General features: G+C 36.5%; 1 protein-coding gene across 2 annotated transcripts in view; it reads left to right on the forward strand.

Moving 5' to 3' along the window:
* LOC149551135 (MUS308 and mammalian DNA polymerase-like protein) overlaps positions 1 to 17,999 on the forward strand; it is a 245,060-nt gene that overhangs the window by 24,811 nt on the left and 202,250 nt on the right. For both annotated transcript variants that reach the window (XM_089786704.1, XM_089786705.1), the window contains exons 2-5: positions 2,777 to 3,324; positions 3,470 to 4,614; positions 4,772 to 4,866; positions 4,977 to 5,264. In XM_089786704.1, coding sequence (XP_089642830.1) covers positions 2,777 to 3,324; positions 3,470 to 4,614; positions 4,772 to 4,866; positions 4,977 to 5,264 — 2,076 coding nt within the window. The remainder of the gene's footprint in view (positions 1 to 2,776; positions 3,325 to 3,469; positions 4,615 to 4,771; positions 4,867 to 4,976; positions 5,265 to 17,999) is intronic.

Genomic DNA, 17,999 nt, shown 5'->3' on the forward strand with positions numbered 1-17,999 from the left:
TAGCTACATCTTTTTCAATGCATGTTGGTGATGATCAATATTCCAGTCCAATATATATTATGTGGGTGGATACAGGGAATAAGAGTTTTCGTAGATCTTCTACGGAGTTACCTTCTGGTGATATTCTGACTTCTACATCATCAACACAAGTTTTGGGTGCTAGGTTCATGATATATGGTTGGTCCTGATGATGCTGGTTTGCAGTTAGTTTAATGCCCACAGGGATGTCACATACTACTTCAATTGGGATCCAGGTGGAGGTTGGAGTTCATTGTGTTGTTGAATTGCTTGAGGACAAGCAATTTCAAGGAGGGCAGACTGTAATGTCTCCATTTTAGTAGTTAAATTAATTTCTTATAAAGTCATTAAATAAATTAAAAATTAAAAGGTGACTTTATATTTAATTAATTTAATTAATTATTGTATTACAAGGGAGAAGTTTCGAGAGTGTGTATTAATTATTGGAAAGGGGGAAGCCTCTAGTAATTTAATTTTCTAGAAGCACAATTAATTATTGTATTGCAAGGGAGGATTTTCTAGAGAGTGCATTAATTATTGGAAGGGGAAGCTTCTAGTACTTGCAATTAATTAATGTTTTAGTTCCTTCTAGAAGGGTGAAGGAAAAGGATAAATAGGGGTGAGAGTCTCATTGTTTAGCATCGGTTGATTGTGAATTGCATTTGATAAGAGCTTGGATGTGTGAGTCACATATCTTTCTTGGCATTAGAGGACGTTCATCCTCTCTTGTAACATTCTAGACGTCATTCCCTTGGGGTTTGGCCTTTGGAATACATTGCTATGTACTTGATTTTATCATTGTGAGAACTAATATTATTTCAGCAGTGGTATCAGAGCCATTTCTAGGGTATCCATTATAGTGGTATCAGAGCCATTACAGTGGTATCAGAGCTTGCTTGCAAAGTGTTTCACGAAGTTATAACCAATAGGTGCCCATTACAGTGGTATTAGAGCTTTCTTGCAAAGTCTTTCACGAAGTTATAACCGGCGGGTTTCCATTACATACATATCTTTTCGGCCATGACATAGTTTGCTTCATGGTAACATGCATGTTTGTTATAATTTATATTATATAACTTGAGATAGTTACCTGCTTTTGATTTGTTATCATTCTTTTAATTGTAGACCATAGTTGATGTTGAGAACTATTTGATCCAGCTGATTCTGTGCCACTTGATTTTCATTTTTCATTTGTGAATTTATAATTTGCACACCCATTTGGATTGTACGGGCATGTCGAAGACAATCTATTATGTTCTTTTGTAATGAAAAAACATGCAGACAACCGCTGCATTCTTGAAATATGCCTTGAATGTTGTCCAAATTGCATTGTATCAATAGAGAAACCTTGATGCTAACTGGATGCTCAATTTAGGAAAACCTTCTTAGACAAGGAAACTTTAAAATGTTCAAACAAACTGAACCCGAAAATTGATTTCACCTTTAAAGACTTAAATGAGGAACTATTTAATACAACTTGAAGGACAGCCTTCTCAACAGCTTTGCTTCAAAGCATGTATGATTTTTAATTAGTGTGCAAGGATTAGTATGCATAGTTTCTACAAGGAAATACTAAAACATATATGTAAGAATCATCTGAGCACAAAAAATATGTAGCACGAACAAATCCTGAGGCATATAATAATTGGATCATTTAAATAAAATGCTTTTCTGAAGGACTTAAAGGAATAAAAAATATGTAGTTAAATGTATGGATAATTGTGAAGGGTGTTTTTAATGTATAACTTTTGATTTACATTGAACTTCAATTATTGTTGTTAGGTCTAGAAGGAATACTTTGTAATCACGAACCATTATGACTTTAAGCATGGCAATTAGTTTGCAATTTTAATAAAAGACTTGCAATGTGTTCTGGATGTATCAAAATCAAATATTGCCGCTGCAACACGAGAGGAAGTTATAATTCAAACCTTGACAAATACATACATGCTTTATTGATCCCTACAAAAGTAAATGAAAATTCAAAGGCTGGTCTTAAACTTTGTTTCCATAAGAAAAAAAGACACTTTTAACTTCGTAGAAGTGGTAAGGGAATATGTGAAATATGAACAGATCCACAAGGCTGCTTGCAAAGGATGCATCTCTTGCTATTCATATTCTGATTGATACTTGACGTTGAATAGAAGAACTAGTATGAAGATCTTGCAGAAATATTGGTGGTCCTGAAGTGCTGATATGGCATATAGTGCTTGGGTGCTGACTCTATGTGGACTTATAGCAATAGTGAAAAAACTTTATTTTTATTACATTTGGTTTGATGCATTGCTGTCTCTTGGCCAGCTCTGCATAGATGTAAAAGGGTCATTGCTTCTCAATCCCACAGGGGGAACGAGGGAAATAATGAAGGATTTTCTTGGGTCCAATGCATGATTGTAAAACTTTTGTATTGAAAGTCCACAGTGAAGAATTGCAGGTGGGTCGACTTTGAAAAGCTATGCATTGTTATTATCTAAACCCCAATAAAATGTTGAAAATACTAGTTTCTTCATGCTTAAGCTTTTTCAAATTTATGAAGGATTATCATCTTGGAGAAACAATGAAGTTTGGCTCATTTTAATGCAATCTGTTTTCTTGACATTACCTAATTTTGCGAGCTTTAAATACAAAACGATCATTCTGTTGATATTCTTGAAGATTATATCATCAAGATAGAGTTAATTATTCAAATATTAAGAATTGAGTGATTTTAGCATTCTTTATAAGTCATCTGTTGTATCAACTTGATCTTTTTTTGCAGTTTTTCCCTTCCAAAAAGAAGAAATGCTCATCTCCATCGGGTAAGCTACTTAAGACTAGTAAGGATGTAAGCTCTCCAAATGCAAAGTGTAGTTTGGATGGCTATCTAGTGAATCCGCACGATGGATCTCTTTCTCCTGATTGTGTTCGTTCAAGTAATCATGACTCAAAGAAAGGAGGTACATCTAAGCAAATTTTGACTTTTGAAGTTAAGCAGCATTCTCCCTTGCCAGAGAAAACTTCACAAGAAAATTCTTTAATATCCAAGCCATGTTCAAGTTCTCAGTTATTCTCTTCATCTAGTAAGGTGAGTGGTGAAAATGATGAAGAAAAGACAGTACAACATAGAAAAGAGTTGTATTCTGATTCAGCCTTATTGGAAGAAAATGTGAAACCATCTGACAAGAAACATAGTTCTATTGAATTGTTGCATTCTGACGCTGGGGTTTCATCTGCTGGATTGCCCATTAAAAATCAAATATCTTCCCATAATGGACATGGTGAAGAACTTAGCCTGTTTGCAAATAGCTTTCTGGCAATGTGTTCCAGGTAATTTTATATTAGCATTTGATGGTAAAGCATTAATAAATTGCTATGTCTTTTTATTAGGGTTTGAGCTATATTATTATTTTATTGTAATGAATTCAAGTCAAAGTTGAATTTTGATTTTAAGGCTGAGTTTTTATCCTGGCAGTGGACTTGTGCTAAAGGAAGCCACTTCAAATGAGGAACCGTTGGTATCACAAAAGATAAATAAAAACAAGAGACCAGCAAGTGTCTCTGACTTGTCTCCATATAAGGACATTTTGAGGAAAAAACAATGTAGTGTAGAAGATGGTAATGACCCGCAAGAAACATTATTGGATGGGCCTTGTATTCACGATGGAGAGTTGACTAATCATGCAAGCAATACTGGAAATGAAGTATTTGCTTCTTGTACATCTCAATTACAAGAGCTACCAGTAGGACAGTCTGCAGATGTAACTGTAAAATTCAAGTGTCAGGAAAATGATAGCAATAAGCAAATAGTGCAACAAACGAGCAGGGTTTTCAAAGATGGATTGGATGTTAGTGCCAAAAGTTCAGTGTCTGATGCAATGCAAAATTCTGAGCATATTTCTGAAGCTGACGGGCCATTGGAATTTCATGGGTTTTTCATAAGTGAAAATCCTAAGATCTTGAGAAAGTGTAGTGGAACGCCTGAAAACAGAATAAAACAGATAGTGCTATTGACTCCTAATACTGTTGTTAAAGGGTCTGCAAATACAACATCAACGCCTGAAAATGGAAGACAATGCATATCTCCGTTTACTCCCAATGCTGCAGTGAATGGTGGGTCTGCAAATAAAACTCTAGGATGGGTGTATCGTAGTTCTCTTTCCCCAGGAGATGAGTTCTGGAATGATGCAATTCAGTTTGCAGATGGTCTAGTTGCTGCGAGAACAGATGATAATGCTCAGGGTGATTGTCATGCTTTTGCACACACAAATAGTGAGGATGTGCAAGAGAATTTGTTTTCTGACAAAGTAAAACAATGTAAGGTATTCTATACCCAAAATTTGGAGTCTCATAATGCTGCAAGGAAGGTTTCATCTGGCAATAATCTTCAGGAATCAGTTGCAACTGGACTGGAGGATTATCCTGCAGCTTCAGAAGCTCCTGACTTGAGTGCGTCATCCTCTAAAGTGCCCATGCAAGAGGAATACACAGAAAACAATGAAAACATACATTTTGGAAGCGCGGGGCTATCGAAAACCAACTGTATAGGAAGCTCTGCTTTGCCAGTTAAACATTTTAGCTTTCTATTTGAGGATAATATCTCTATGAACAACACTCGAGGTAAGTTCCTTTCAGTTATATGGAAGATTGTTTTATGCAGAAATCATCTAACATTTGCTATTAGTCCTACTGCTCAAAATATTTAATGAAAGCTAGTAACATTGATACAAATTCAAATAGAATTGACCAATGAATGATGTTGCCCTAAAAATTTCAGACTGTTCTTCAAAGGCCGAAGGTTGTGTAGTCACTGAGGTTGTTAATGCAGATACCTCAGGCAGGGAACATTTAAAGGATAATGTTACTCAAAATGTGAGGACCGTACTCTTTTTATGCTTTGAATTGTCTGTTAATAAATATTTCACACTTTGATTTGTCATGACACCTAAATGCTGAACTTTGTGTCTGTTTCATACTTGTAGTCAGAGAATCAAGGGTATGGAAAGAAGATTACAGTAATAAACAGGAGTGCTGCGATATGTAAGGATAGTCCAGCAGTAGAAGATCTATCTATTTCTCACCATAGAGCATTGAGACTGGCTGGAACAAAAGGCAAGGATCCATCTGAGCTTTCTTGTAGGGAGGAGAATATTAGTACACCATCAAGTACTATTTCTTTGAAAAACAGTCTAGAACTCCGTTCATGGCTTCCAGACAAAATATGTGATATTTATGAAAAAAAGGGTATCACCAAGCTGTACCCATGGCAGGTTATGCTTTCTTTCCCTTTTGTTGCCCCTCTAAACAGATCTGTATTTTTTCATGGATACTAAGATTTGACTCAAATATATTGCATGGAGAATGACAAGGAATAGGTCAACCTAAAATCCAAGATTGTTGATAAACAGTGGTATGGGAGATTGATCTTAGGTTGGTACATTTGACACAGTGTATCACTACAGTTGAAAAACATGCACTTAATCCCAAGTAATGACGAACCACCTAATTTGCCATACTATCCCAAGATTTACTGCTCTCTCTCTCTCTATATATATATGTGTGTGTGTGTGTGTGTGTGTGTGTAAATATATTTACTCCTATAGATACAAAATCATAGAGCAAAGGCACTTGAATATTTTTTGTCAAGAGTTAAGGTTATGTTATTTTAATATTTTTAAAGTTTCACTTCGAATGGATTGCTTCTAGACAGCAAATGTTAAATCACAATGAAAGATTTTTACCTTTTTGGTAAAGGATTTAAGTAAAAGATACAGGACTGCCCTTGATATGGTAGGCTTGCTTCATGATAGAATGACATACCATTTAGGTCCAGCTGCTTGCTTTTTACATAAATCCTCTCAACTGCAAGAAAAGTTTTATACAATTATTTTTAATAATTATAGTTTTTAGAATGTATATATGTGTTTGTATCTATATGCAATGTTTAGGACGTGAAATTATCAAAGTTGCATGGATGCAGATCCAGCCATTTTTGAAGACCCCCAATATGGATATGACATTCATAAAAAACAAATACACGTACATTTAATACGATTTCCTAAGTTATTACAGGATATTTTCATTACTTCAAAAGCAATATAGACATATAATTTCTGCATACAAAATAATAAGCTGATTTAAACATATACAATATTCAAAAAATGGTAGAGTTGTTTTGGAAGATACCCCAAAACTAATGGGTCCCTGAAATAGAAAAACTCTTTATTTGTCTTCCTCATTCGATGTAGGTTTTTGTTTATATTAAGAAAAAACTGTATGATTGAAGTTTGTTTAAGTTAAGTTTAGGAAGATCATGCCAGTAATTAAAAAAATTCAAATTGCGTAGTATTTGGCACAGTCGGAAAATCAAGGATTTTTGGGTATGCCTAGGTAGAAAATCCAATCTGTATCCATGCCATATCATTATCATATCTCTATCCTATATAGATATGGGGACATGCATGCTAAAGGAGCGACAGAGGTGTATCCTGCTACTCTGGAAATAATATAACTATTTTTTTTCCTCAGTTTTTACTACTTGTACTTCTTTATTTAGTTCCCAAATTCTTGCTTTGTTTTCACTGTTTTTTAACTTATTTATTTGAAGTTCATTTATACCTTCATGATGCCATGTCAAGGAAGTGCTACCATGATTTGACCTTTAAAGGTATAATGAGTGTTTGGAATTCACTTTGGAGTGGTGCTAAATTATGTTATGCTATTTAGTATTTGGAGATAAAAGGATGGTAAATTACATAGTTATCTTGAATCATTATATTTAAACTTGGGTTTTTGAAGTTCATTTATACTTTCATGATGCCATGTCAATGAAGTGCTACTATGATTTGACCTTTAAAGGTAAAATGACTGTTTGGGATTCACTTCGGAATGGAACTAAATTGATTATCCTATGCTGTTTAGTATTTGGAGATAAAAAGGATGGTAAATTACATAGTTATCTTGAATCATTCTTATTCTTAATGGAGGACGACGATCACAATGTGCAATGTTCACATGCCCCTTCTATTGTCAAGAAAGCTGGCAGATGATTGGTGTCAACCAGATTTGCAACTCATCTGTTCGTTAATAGAAATTATTACCATATATAGAATAGCTACCTATTCTAATCATGTGATAATTTTCTACTTAGAGAATCAGCAATTATTACAAAATGATAAGTTTCCCCCTAATACGAATGACTGTTTTCAAGGGCTTTGAGGAAACACTTTTACTCTTGGCTGTGTATACTGCTTCAGGTTTTTCTGTATAGTTTTTCATATTTATTAAGCATGGGTAATCTGTTCTTCGTCTGGACTAGAGCAATTGGGCTGATACTGTCATTCTTTCATTATGCTAAGCAATCAATGCTTATTTGAAAATCATAGTTGACTTGCTGAAAAACTTGGCGAGTTCCAAAATAGTTGAGTTGAGCCAAGGCTTGAGGAATTTAGACCCAGGTACTTGGAGAGTTTGATCAGACTCATAAGACTCACCAAAACTTGCTGAAAACCAGGAGTCCCAAGCTGGTTGAGTTAAGGCTGCGGCACTGAGGACCTAGGTGCTTGGCAAGACTTGGTATTTTTAGGAAAAGTATATCAGTGGGCCCCATAATAATTTGAGAATTTTTTTTCGAAGATGAAAATCAGGCTTGTCTAATGCAATATAGCATTCAGATCTTAAACATGTGCGGAATGTAGGTAAGAAATTGTAAGTAGGGATAGCCAAGAGACCAAGTGTTTCAGCAATGGATCTATACTTGCATGCTTAGTGAATGTAGACATTTTATCTTTGTTATAGGGTTATCTCTTTGAGCTAAATAATGATGCAAAATGCTCCTAGAACCCTCAGGTGTCACTCCTCTGACGCTTCCACCATGTTCTCTTTGTGGAGGTATTATCTTACTCTTTGACAATCCACAAATACAGTCCTGGTGCAAACTGCCTCACAGTCGGCGATCTGTCTACATACTCAGAACCTCTTGCTTGAGAAAAAAATGGAGAGAGAAAGTGACGAAAATAGAAGAAAAAAATTTAAAAAATGAAAATAAGAAGAGAATTTTTTTTTTACCAAGGTGCATAGGTGGAATAAAATTAAAAAATGAAAAAAATTGTCATTTCATTTATCGAGGTGTGTAGGTGGCATTTTAGAAGTTTGTGGAAAGTTCCTTAAATCATGCATTTGATATTTGCTTTAGCCCACAAAGGCAATGCAATTTTCTAATTGGACTACAAGGTGTTGCTTAGTTGTAATTGGGCGAGAATTTAATATTTATTGTAAGGTAGTTGTATTTGCCTTTTATCCTACATCGGTTGTATTTTTAATATCTTGGGTGGTAAGTGCCTATATAAGCAAGGCATATGAGAATTTGTAACCAAGCTCTTCAAGTGTAAGCGCTTGAGATGAAAGATTTTTGGATGGAAGCTCTTGTGGTGGAGGCTCTTCTTGTGTAAGCTCTTGAGGTGAAGATCTTAGGGTGCAAAATCTTAGTTTGGAAGCTCTCTCTCATTTTGTAAGAAGTTGATATTTTTTGGTGAATTTTTAAGACATTTCAAGTATTAATATATGCTTTGTAAAGCATTTTGTCTTCTCTCTATCTCTATGTCATTAACTTTTTAGCTATGAGGTGGTATGGGTGGTGTGGCCCTTAATCAAGTGGTATCAACCCTTCATCAAATAAGAACATCTCAGTTTTTTTTTTGTGCATTTTCATAAAGAGAATAGAACATGAACAATGAATTCCATACACTTCTAAATATAAGATAAGATAATTTATTAATGTCTAACAAGAGACTGACAAGGGTCTAGGGGATTGAAAGATTACAACTAGGAACACAACCCAGAACAGGAGCTCCAAATGGTGATTGAGAAAGAGCGAAACAAATAAGAAAACAAAAGAGAGCACAAAAGAGAATGCCAAGAAAGGGACTAGGAGTCCTTCTGAGGTAGAAAGAAATTCAACATTGAAGGATAAGTTTTGGGGCTACCAAGGGTCCTAAGGTGGGGGGGCTTGGGCGTGAATAAGTCGGTGATATATTGATCTGAAGCTTGGCTTTGAGGGAAATGGAGCTGCAAAGTACGACTCCGAAACTATGTGGCTCCTGGAGGTAGAGCGCTAGACAACGTTGGTCAAAGTCTTCAAAAAAATTCGTTAAGGACCTGTAATCTTTGAAAAGGAAGTGGAATGTTCCTTTGATCTCATAATAGATGGGACAACGGAAAATGAAGTGGGTCTTTGTTTTCGTCTTCACTAAGGTACATATGTGACAAATCTTGTCCTCTCTATCGATGTGATGGTTAGTTTGAGACCTGAGTTGGTGGGAGTCAACTCTGAAGGAACCAAGAGAGATATAGAGGGTGTGCCACCATCGTCGGGCCAAGTAAACAGGGCACATGATAATCCTGTGCAGGATATTCGAGAAGTGGTTGACATAAAAGGCCATTTGCGGACGCAATCCTCCCGGAGGGTTGTACCAAGTCGTCCTCATGTATTGTTTGTAGATATCGAGTCAAACATGTTTGTTCAAATCTTGCCGAGAGGAGAGCAGGGGAGTGGGAACATATGGAGAAAATTGATAAGGAGGGAGATGGTCAATCTCAATCCTGATCAAAGCCAATAAAGTAGTGGTTTGAGCGTACCAACAACAAGAACGGGTAGTCAGATCCGAGTTGGTGACAATGACTGAGGAGTAGTGAGTCAAGTAGGAGTATCTTGTGGCAGCTGTCAACAGAAGCCGCAAAGCCCTTGAGACATTGAAGAAACTAGATCATGTCAAAGATGACACCAATCCTGAATGGTTGTGACCCAAACTCAACCAAGATAACACTGTGTGGAGTAAAACGGTGCCATATGACGATACATTTGAGGAAGAGTGTTTGAACTTGCTCAATCAAACACCAATCGAAATCAAGGAGGGAGGGGCCCCAAACCATTGAGCCATATAAATGTCGGTCTGACCAAAGAGTCTAGGAGGGGCAATTTGGAAGTAGTGTCCTGAAAGTGATACTTGAAGCACTACTTGTCCAGTATGGCAGGGGAACCCAACCCTTTATTAACCCTGGCTAATTAGCGAGTCTCAAGCTAAAACAAGGACTAGAGAACTTGATCCCGAGGTAAGTGTACGAAGATACAATCTTGATCTCCTAGCCTTGAAAGCAAAAGTAGAGGTGTGAGGTCTTCAGATAGTTTAAGACCATAACTTGAGTCTTACTCAGGTCTACAACGAGCTGTCGCTTTTCAAAAAAAGAAGCCAAGCCATCCAGAAGCTTCAATAACCCCCTTAGGAGAAGAGGCTAGAAGAACCACATCGTCGACAAAGAGGAGAGTAGAGATCATGACCTTGTGTAAATAACAATCGTTGCCAGGGAGTGAGTAATCCTAGAGGAAAGGCTCCAACTCATTAATTTAGATGCTGAACAAAATGGGGAAGAGAGGGCAACCTTGCTTCATCCCAATGGTGTGCTGAATTGGATCCGAAAATTCCTCTGGAGTCTTGAATTCGCCTACAATAGTCTTATAAAGTCTCATGATTGCTGTCAGTGAAGTCATTGAAATCCCAATGTCTCTAAGCCTTTGAAAAATGCCACTCGAGGGATGGAATCAAATGCCTTGCAAAAGTCCACGAAACAACAATATACTTTTTCCAAGTGGTGCTGAGCCTCCTCAATGATAGTCCGTAATGTCAAGATATGATCCATGGTCTAGAAGTCCACATGGAAACCGGCTTGGCCTCTCGCCCTACAGTGTCTCCTGTCAAGCTCTTTGCAAAGAATAGCATTCGATGATGTGGCGTAGAGTTTGCCAAAGGTATGCTTGATTATGATGGTCTTGTAGTTACCGGGGTTTGAAACCAACTCAGATATATGAATTTGATAGATCACGCATCTTGACCAAGAGTCCGAAAATCTAATGCAAAAAACTATATTAAAGAGCATTGGGAGGTAGGAATCTAGAACTACAATAACAAGCTTGAATAGCTTTGCTTGGTATCCTTCCTCATTCACCACTTTGCTACATCTCAAGGATCTGACGACCTCATAAATGATGGAGGACGTAAATAGGTGGCAGTGGGGAAGGGGTGTGCCAGAACAACTTCAAACAATGTATAAGTGTGTCATAGAGGGATGTGCATCGTGAGGGAGTGTACAATCGCTTCTTGTGGCATAGAAAGTGGTGATACAAATGTTGTAATTGGTAGTAAGGAGAGTGAGCAGCAAAGGCTGTGCATAGGGAGCAGTCATCGTTGAACCACTAGTTGATGGGACAAGTTTACAGATGCACCAAGTTGATATTAGGTGGGGTGCAGTGGGGAATGGAAAGGAGAGCCGACTCCCAAATCGCAGTGACCAATATGTCAAATGTGGAAGGAGCTCGGCTAGTATCATAGAAGCAATCTGGCGGGAGGAGCCAGGAGGATAAAGAGGTTAGGATCACCCTTAGGGAATTGGAATATGGTACAAGGGCTGGCAATCGCAGGCAAGGGCCAGAGGGATGAGAGGATAAGCAAATAGATTTGTTGAGGATGGCATGATCGGCATGGGGGGGGGAGGGCGGGTGATGGTGAAATGTCTGATGGAGGAGATTAAGGAGGCTCAAGTGAGGGCATAATCCACAACATTCGCACCACCGCAGTAGTGCCAACATGTGAAAAGATTAGAAAGTAGGGTTGCATGAGAGATTGTTCAGTATCACCAAGTCGAAGGACTCACAAAACTAGAGGAGGTGGCTGTTGTAGCATGAGAGAGGTTCATGGTAGTCCTTGAAGAGGCACTGAAGACCCAAACTGTCGGGATCGCGTTCAAATGTGCAAATCATTTCTATATCACGGTCATGAAAAGGAACCTAAAGATCTCTTGTTTGTGCATTTAAGACTCCCAAAATGATGATGTCACCCATGCTAGTGAACTCTGAGATGCACTTGTGCAAGTCCATAAAAGGGTCCTCATTCTTAGGACTGTGCATGGTGTATAGATCCACATGAATCTAGAAGATGTGTTAGAATGAACCACCGAGGTAACACTAAAAAGGTTGTCTCTAAAAAAAAAGGCAACACCTCAAGAACTATGCACACCGCACACCTCCCAATGCCCAAACCTCCTCCTTGCAAATAAACAACCACCTGTAGACAATGAATCTAGGAAGAGGACGGGCAAAACTCTCATGAGTCTCAATAATGACCAGAATGTCACCAAAACCCACAACATCATTAAGGAGACGAGGCAATGACCAAAGAGTACTGTTGCCATTCGAATAGTTGACAAGGAGAGAAGTGGTAGGAGGCTCAATCTTGCCCAATTGGCGACGAGACCATCATTTGGCTATGAAAGCCGGTCTCTTCTTCCAATCGTGCAGAGGTGAATCACAAACAATTGCTTTGGCTATGTTATAAGAAATATTATAACATACTTATGTAACGTGATGAATTCTATGTAACCCCCAACATAAAATAATAAATATTATAACATATGCAATGTGATGGCATTTATATAGTTCATATAATAAATTGAGGTAATGTGCATAAACGATAGGCTAGAATATGTTGTATTAAATGCACAAAAATTGAAGGAATGTACGTATGACATCTGAATTCATTGATTTTGGTTGAAAGTAATAAAATAATGAAAAGTGGATTGTCCCTTGAAGGTTTGGGTGGTCTCAATGGCCTTAATCTGGCATCTGTGATTGTGACACTCTCTTTTGATCTTCTTAGGGATTGTTGCGCTATATGTTGCTATAGTTTTAGAAGGCAAAAAAAAAAAACAAAACATTTTACTCTACGCTAGATGGAAAAGCAACAATTTTATTTATTTATTTTGTCAACTTTTTTACTATAAAATCTTAAGTTTTTTAAATGCATATATTCTTTGGCCTGTTGAGATTGTTAGGAACCAAGTATTGTAGACCTTGCATAATGTTTTAATAATTATTATGTTTTTGGTGCAGCTAGGGGGACGTAGATGAATGTGGATCACAAGGAGTTTGTTGGCATAACTAATGCGGATTGTATTGTTTAGATGTCACAATGCATGTTTGATGATCAAGTGATTAGTTATTGTGTTGTTGATGTCAACATGTAGGTTGGCTATTAACTATTTACCTAGGAGCTTAATTCTATAATTTATAGGATACCAATCAAGTGTGCGGTTGATTTGTTTGTTGAATTAGAGTACACAACGGATCTAGGAGACTTAGGGATTTCTCTAGATTTTGTATGTGTAATTTCATGTACTGCAAATAGGTATAGAGAGAGTTATGATTGATTGAAGTGAGACATGCAATCGGGTTAGTTTATGACAGGTAGTGAAAGATTTGATTGATCTATCAAATATGTGATGATCGAGATGTAATTTAGGATTTGTGATGTTTACTTAGTTATTTGATCATGTTTATAGTTGTGCAGGATTTGAGCTACATGATTGCAGGCTTTGGATTGATTGAAGGAAGTTCAGGAAGGAAAATGAAGAACAAGTTGAACGTTTGTGTTTGATCTCTAACCAGTAACATGTAGGCCACTTCCAGTAGATCTTTCATGGTGTAAAGTTGTTTGATGTTGTGACAATTATGTAGAACCAATGGGTTATGATGGATCAGCTATACATTCGTAGTTTTGATCGAATTTCTTGAATTTGTGTGTTCATTGGAAAAAGTGAAATGGCCAGATGTTCTTTGTTGAATTAACGTGCAATTCAAATTGATGATCGAGTGATACAAGCTGATGATGGATTAAGATTTGGTAATATGTTTGCTAAGGTGGATTACGTGTGTAACATGTTTAGGTTAAGATGGTGGATTGCCCTAATTTTGAGATGTGTCTTTATAGGAGACAATGTTTTTTTCTCAAAGTGTGAGAATGGAGACAGCTAAAAAATGGTTAGTAGATTGAGTTTGTAGTTGAAATGTCTGCAAGCAGATGCAAATGGTGAATTAAATTGGATCTGTGCAAGCAATGGTGAACTGCTATTTCCAGATCACTCTTCTTGTTGAATTATGACATCTTCTCAAGTTTGAATAGCGTAACAAGGTTACTTTTAATAGGGTGAGTAGGATTCTAGCAGATTTGAAGTTAATTCCTTTAATAGGGTGGTTCATTAATTTGAGTTGGAAAATCATTTAGCAAAGTTACTTCTAACAGGGCTAGAGGTAAATCTCTTAACCCAGTGACTCCTAACAGGGTCTACTCCTAATTAGGCATCATTGTAAACTACTAACAAGGCCAAGCATTTAAAAGGGTGCATGTCAAAACAGTGCAAGGATTTGTGGGTATTTATTCCTGCCGCTGTTTTTTTCTCTAACCAAGGGTTTTCATGATAAAATATTGGTGTTATTGTGTTGCTTTTATGAATCTTTTTATTAGCTGTCTTATTGAGAGTTTCACAAGTTAACTTGGAATGCATGAATAAGTGTTAGATATGGTATTGGCTGATCGATATTTTGAAGTTTTAAAAAAAGTTTGAATCTTGTTTTTGACTGATTCATCCTCCCCCCTTTTCGTACTCTAGGACCTTAAGTATATTAACAATTGGTATTAGAGCTTTGGTCCTCTTGTTGGGAAGCCTAACAACTTGAGGAAAAGATCAAGGTGAGTAACAAGGAAGGTCCAATTTTTTTCAAGATCTCTGTTTCTGTAAAATCCCACTTTTCCCGTGTCTTAACTAACAACTAACATATCAAAGAAATACAGTTATTACTTCATTTTCATAGGAGGATAGTTATATTACTTATGTTCATGTGAATGAGAGTAACAGTTACAATTAGTTAAACAAAATTTCATAACTAATAGTTGAAAACACCATCAATGAATTAACTATGGAAATTAAAATCTACATACCACGGGATTCAAAACCGTAATCAATTTAGGGATGCTTCTGCAAACACCCGAGTTAGTCCACAAATACTACTTAGGATCAAATGACGATTACCATCAAATACTACTATATCATTTAGGGCATCACATACCACTGTATCAATTAGGGCATCAATTACCATTGGATCATTTATGGCATTAGATGTTAGGAACAAACCACAGACAGAAATAACAATTACACGCGAATATAACCAATATCAAAAAATAATAGATCACACAGAAAAAGAACACAAGACACCAAGATTTAATGTGGTTCACCCAACCCTTGGGCTACGTCCACCAAACAACAAGTCCGATATTATTATGATCTAGTGATTAAAACTTGATTACAATCCATAATCCCTTACAATTCAATATTGCTGCAAGAACCAATTTTTGCATCACAACAACAAAACAATCCTTAACCATAAGTTGTTTTATACAAGTGTTTTTACCGCTTTAGGGTTATAATTAATAATTACATGTTGACCCAAAATCCCAATAAAATAGGGCCCAAAATTTTTTTCGCCCCAAAGAATTTATGAAGTATGTACAATACTTTCCTGATCAATCACCACAATCTAACATTAGATACCACTGTATCATTTGGGGCGTCAATAGCACCATATCATTTAGGGCTTAAGATACCACTGTATCATTTAGGGCATCAATTACCATTGGATCATTTAGGGCATCACCACTGTATTATTTGGGGTGTCAATACCACTGTATCATTTGGGGCGTCAATACCGTCCTATCATTTGGGGTTTCAGATAACACTGTATCATTTAGGGCATCAGATACCACTATATCATTCCTTGTCTTGTGATTGCTTAACTGTGGCAATAACATAAGATTAGAAGATATGCTCATAATCATTATTCTTATAACTGAAAGACTGAAACAACAATCCTATAGATATAATCCATATTCAGTTGGAAGATCATCTGATCTAACTGGTTACCAATTACATTGACGAGAAAGATTGTTTACAAATGAGGTTGCAAGCTTTGGGTTTAACCATGGAGGAAACTCCGTAGTTAAGCGCCCTCAGGCTGGAGTAGTACTAGGATGGGTGACCTCTCGCGAACTCCCAGTGCTTCACACCTGTGAACATCACCTAGATCCAATGAGTGCTAAGTGTTCCATTTATGCTCATGAGAGATGGATTCATGTTGAATCACTACTCATGAAACATGGGTCAATGAGTTTGACTCAAAATCACACAGTTAAATCTTGATAGCAGTATCACAATTTGACTTGTTGTGGAAATTTCTCCTACTTATCAAGATTGCTTACATCAAAGGAGATAACTAAATTCAATGATATAATCCATAGTTCAAAAACTCTACGAGATATCATGAATCTCGCGATATATCGCAGGCCAAATTGGTGAACGATTTTAACGCTGCAAATATCGGCAACGATATAATGATTTTTGCGCAGCAATGTTTTTTGGAAAATCTCGCCAAATCACGTGAGAAAATGGGAAAAAAATTGTCAACGTGTCCTGTGATCTCCTAAATTCGTTCGCGAAGGGTTCGTAGAAGGGGGTGCTATTTGTTGATCATCTCGAGCGAAGTGCCATCTCCTCCTACCCCGAGTGAGATCATCGCAATAGTGGTTGAGGAAGATGAGTCTCTTGTGTTTTATTTAAAAAGTTTTTGTTCTTAAGGTTTCATTTTTATTTGTTGAGAAGGTTCCATTTACCATCAATTTTAATTTGGTATTTATTATTAGGATTATTATTTTATATTTTATTAGACTGCAGGAATCGGGTGCAGCACGGCCCCCCTTATAAACTGCAGTGCATTGAGTGAACTTTTTAACATGATCGGTAGCGCTGGCGCGACACGTCCACCGGTACCACGGGGACGGGGGAGACTAGAACCTGTGACCAACCCCCTGCAACAGGGAAGATTTAGCCAATTGAGCTAGGGCCCCTGCCCATTAGGATTATTATTTATACCTTGTAAGTGTATATTAATAATTATTAAATATTTAGTAAAGAGTACAATTTAATACTTTTATTAATAATATTTATTACATTAATAAATTCAATAAGAATTTAATGTATAACTATATTACTAAATAGTTAATATACTACAATAAATTACTAATTACAAATTTTATAAATTGTATTTATTTAAAATTAAAATTAATAAATATAGACTGGAATGTTCTTTAAAATAACGAATCATTGAATACTATTTAACTTAAAATATTGATTAACGTATGGTGGATATGTCAAATTATTATATGTTTTACAAATTGGGTGTATATATGTGTCTTAAGAATATTTTAATAAATTGTATATTTTCAAATGTTCGATGAAAGTGCCGATTTATTGTCGAACTTTTCGTTGAGTTTTTGCAATTACGAGTTTTCCAAAATTTTTTGGCTGGCCGAGATATTGCCGATATCAAGTTTTTAAACTATGATATAATCCATTTTAACTTCTACTTGTATAAATATCTTAAAAGTAAAAATACCTGTTACCAATAAATGTTTGAATACTCAACTTATCTTTATCTGATGCATGTCTTGACATCTTGTGGAGAGGGGAAACATTGTCAGGGGCTTAACCTCCCAACCACGGAGCTTAAACTTATCCCCACACTTTCTTTAACTAGAAAGGTCCTCCCTACTTGGAATAGACATGGAACACCTTGTTAGCCACTGAGCATCTTGGTATCTAATCACACCACTCGACTTGACAACAGGAGAAAACAATAAACATGATCATGCATGAGCTATTAAATGATTCCTTTTAAAAATGATAAACATTGTTATGTCACATCTGATTCTGTTTCATGTTATTGTAGATTCCTTTCTCTCACCGCTTAACTCTTTTCCTTGGCTATACAGCCGGGTGAGTCCCAGGTGTTTGAATCTCAGAGCAACCAGTGCTTTTTGTTGATCTTCAACTGATATAAGAATGTTTCATGTTTTTCAACAAATCACATTTCTCTGACTTGAGAATATAATCTTAAGACTTGCATAATAAGTACCATTTGTTTTTGACTTTCAAACGGCATAAATAAAATATGATATCATGTTATGGATACTTGGCTTGTATTCATTATAATCAATGATAGTATAAACAAGGATGATTTGCTTCATAATTTGGAATTGCATCTTACTGCTATAAAAATCAGAGTGCAG

This window comes from Cupressus sempervirens, chromosome 6 (genome assembly GCF_028749045.1).
Source record: "Cupressus sempervirens isolate cs-2001-9-10 chromosome 6, ASM2874904v1, whole genome shotgun sequence".
NCBI lineage: Eukaryota > Viridiplantae > Streptophyta > Pinopsida > Cupressales > Cupressaceae > Cupressus > Cupressus sempervirens.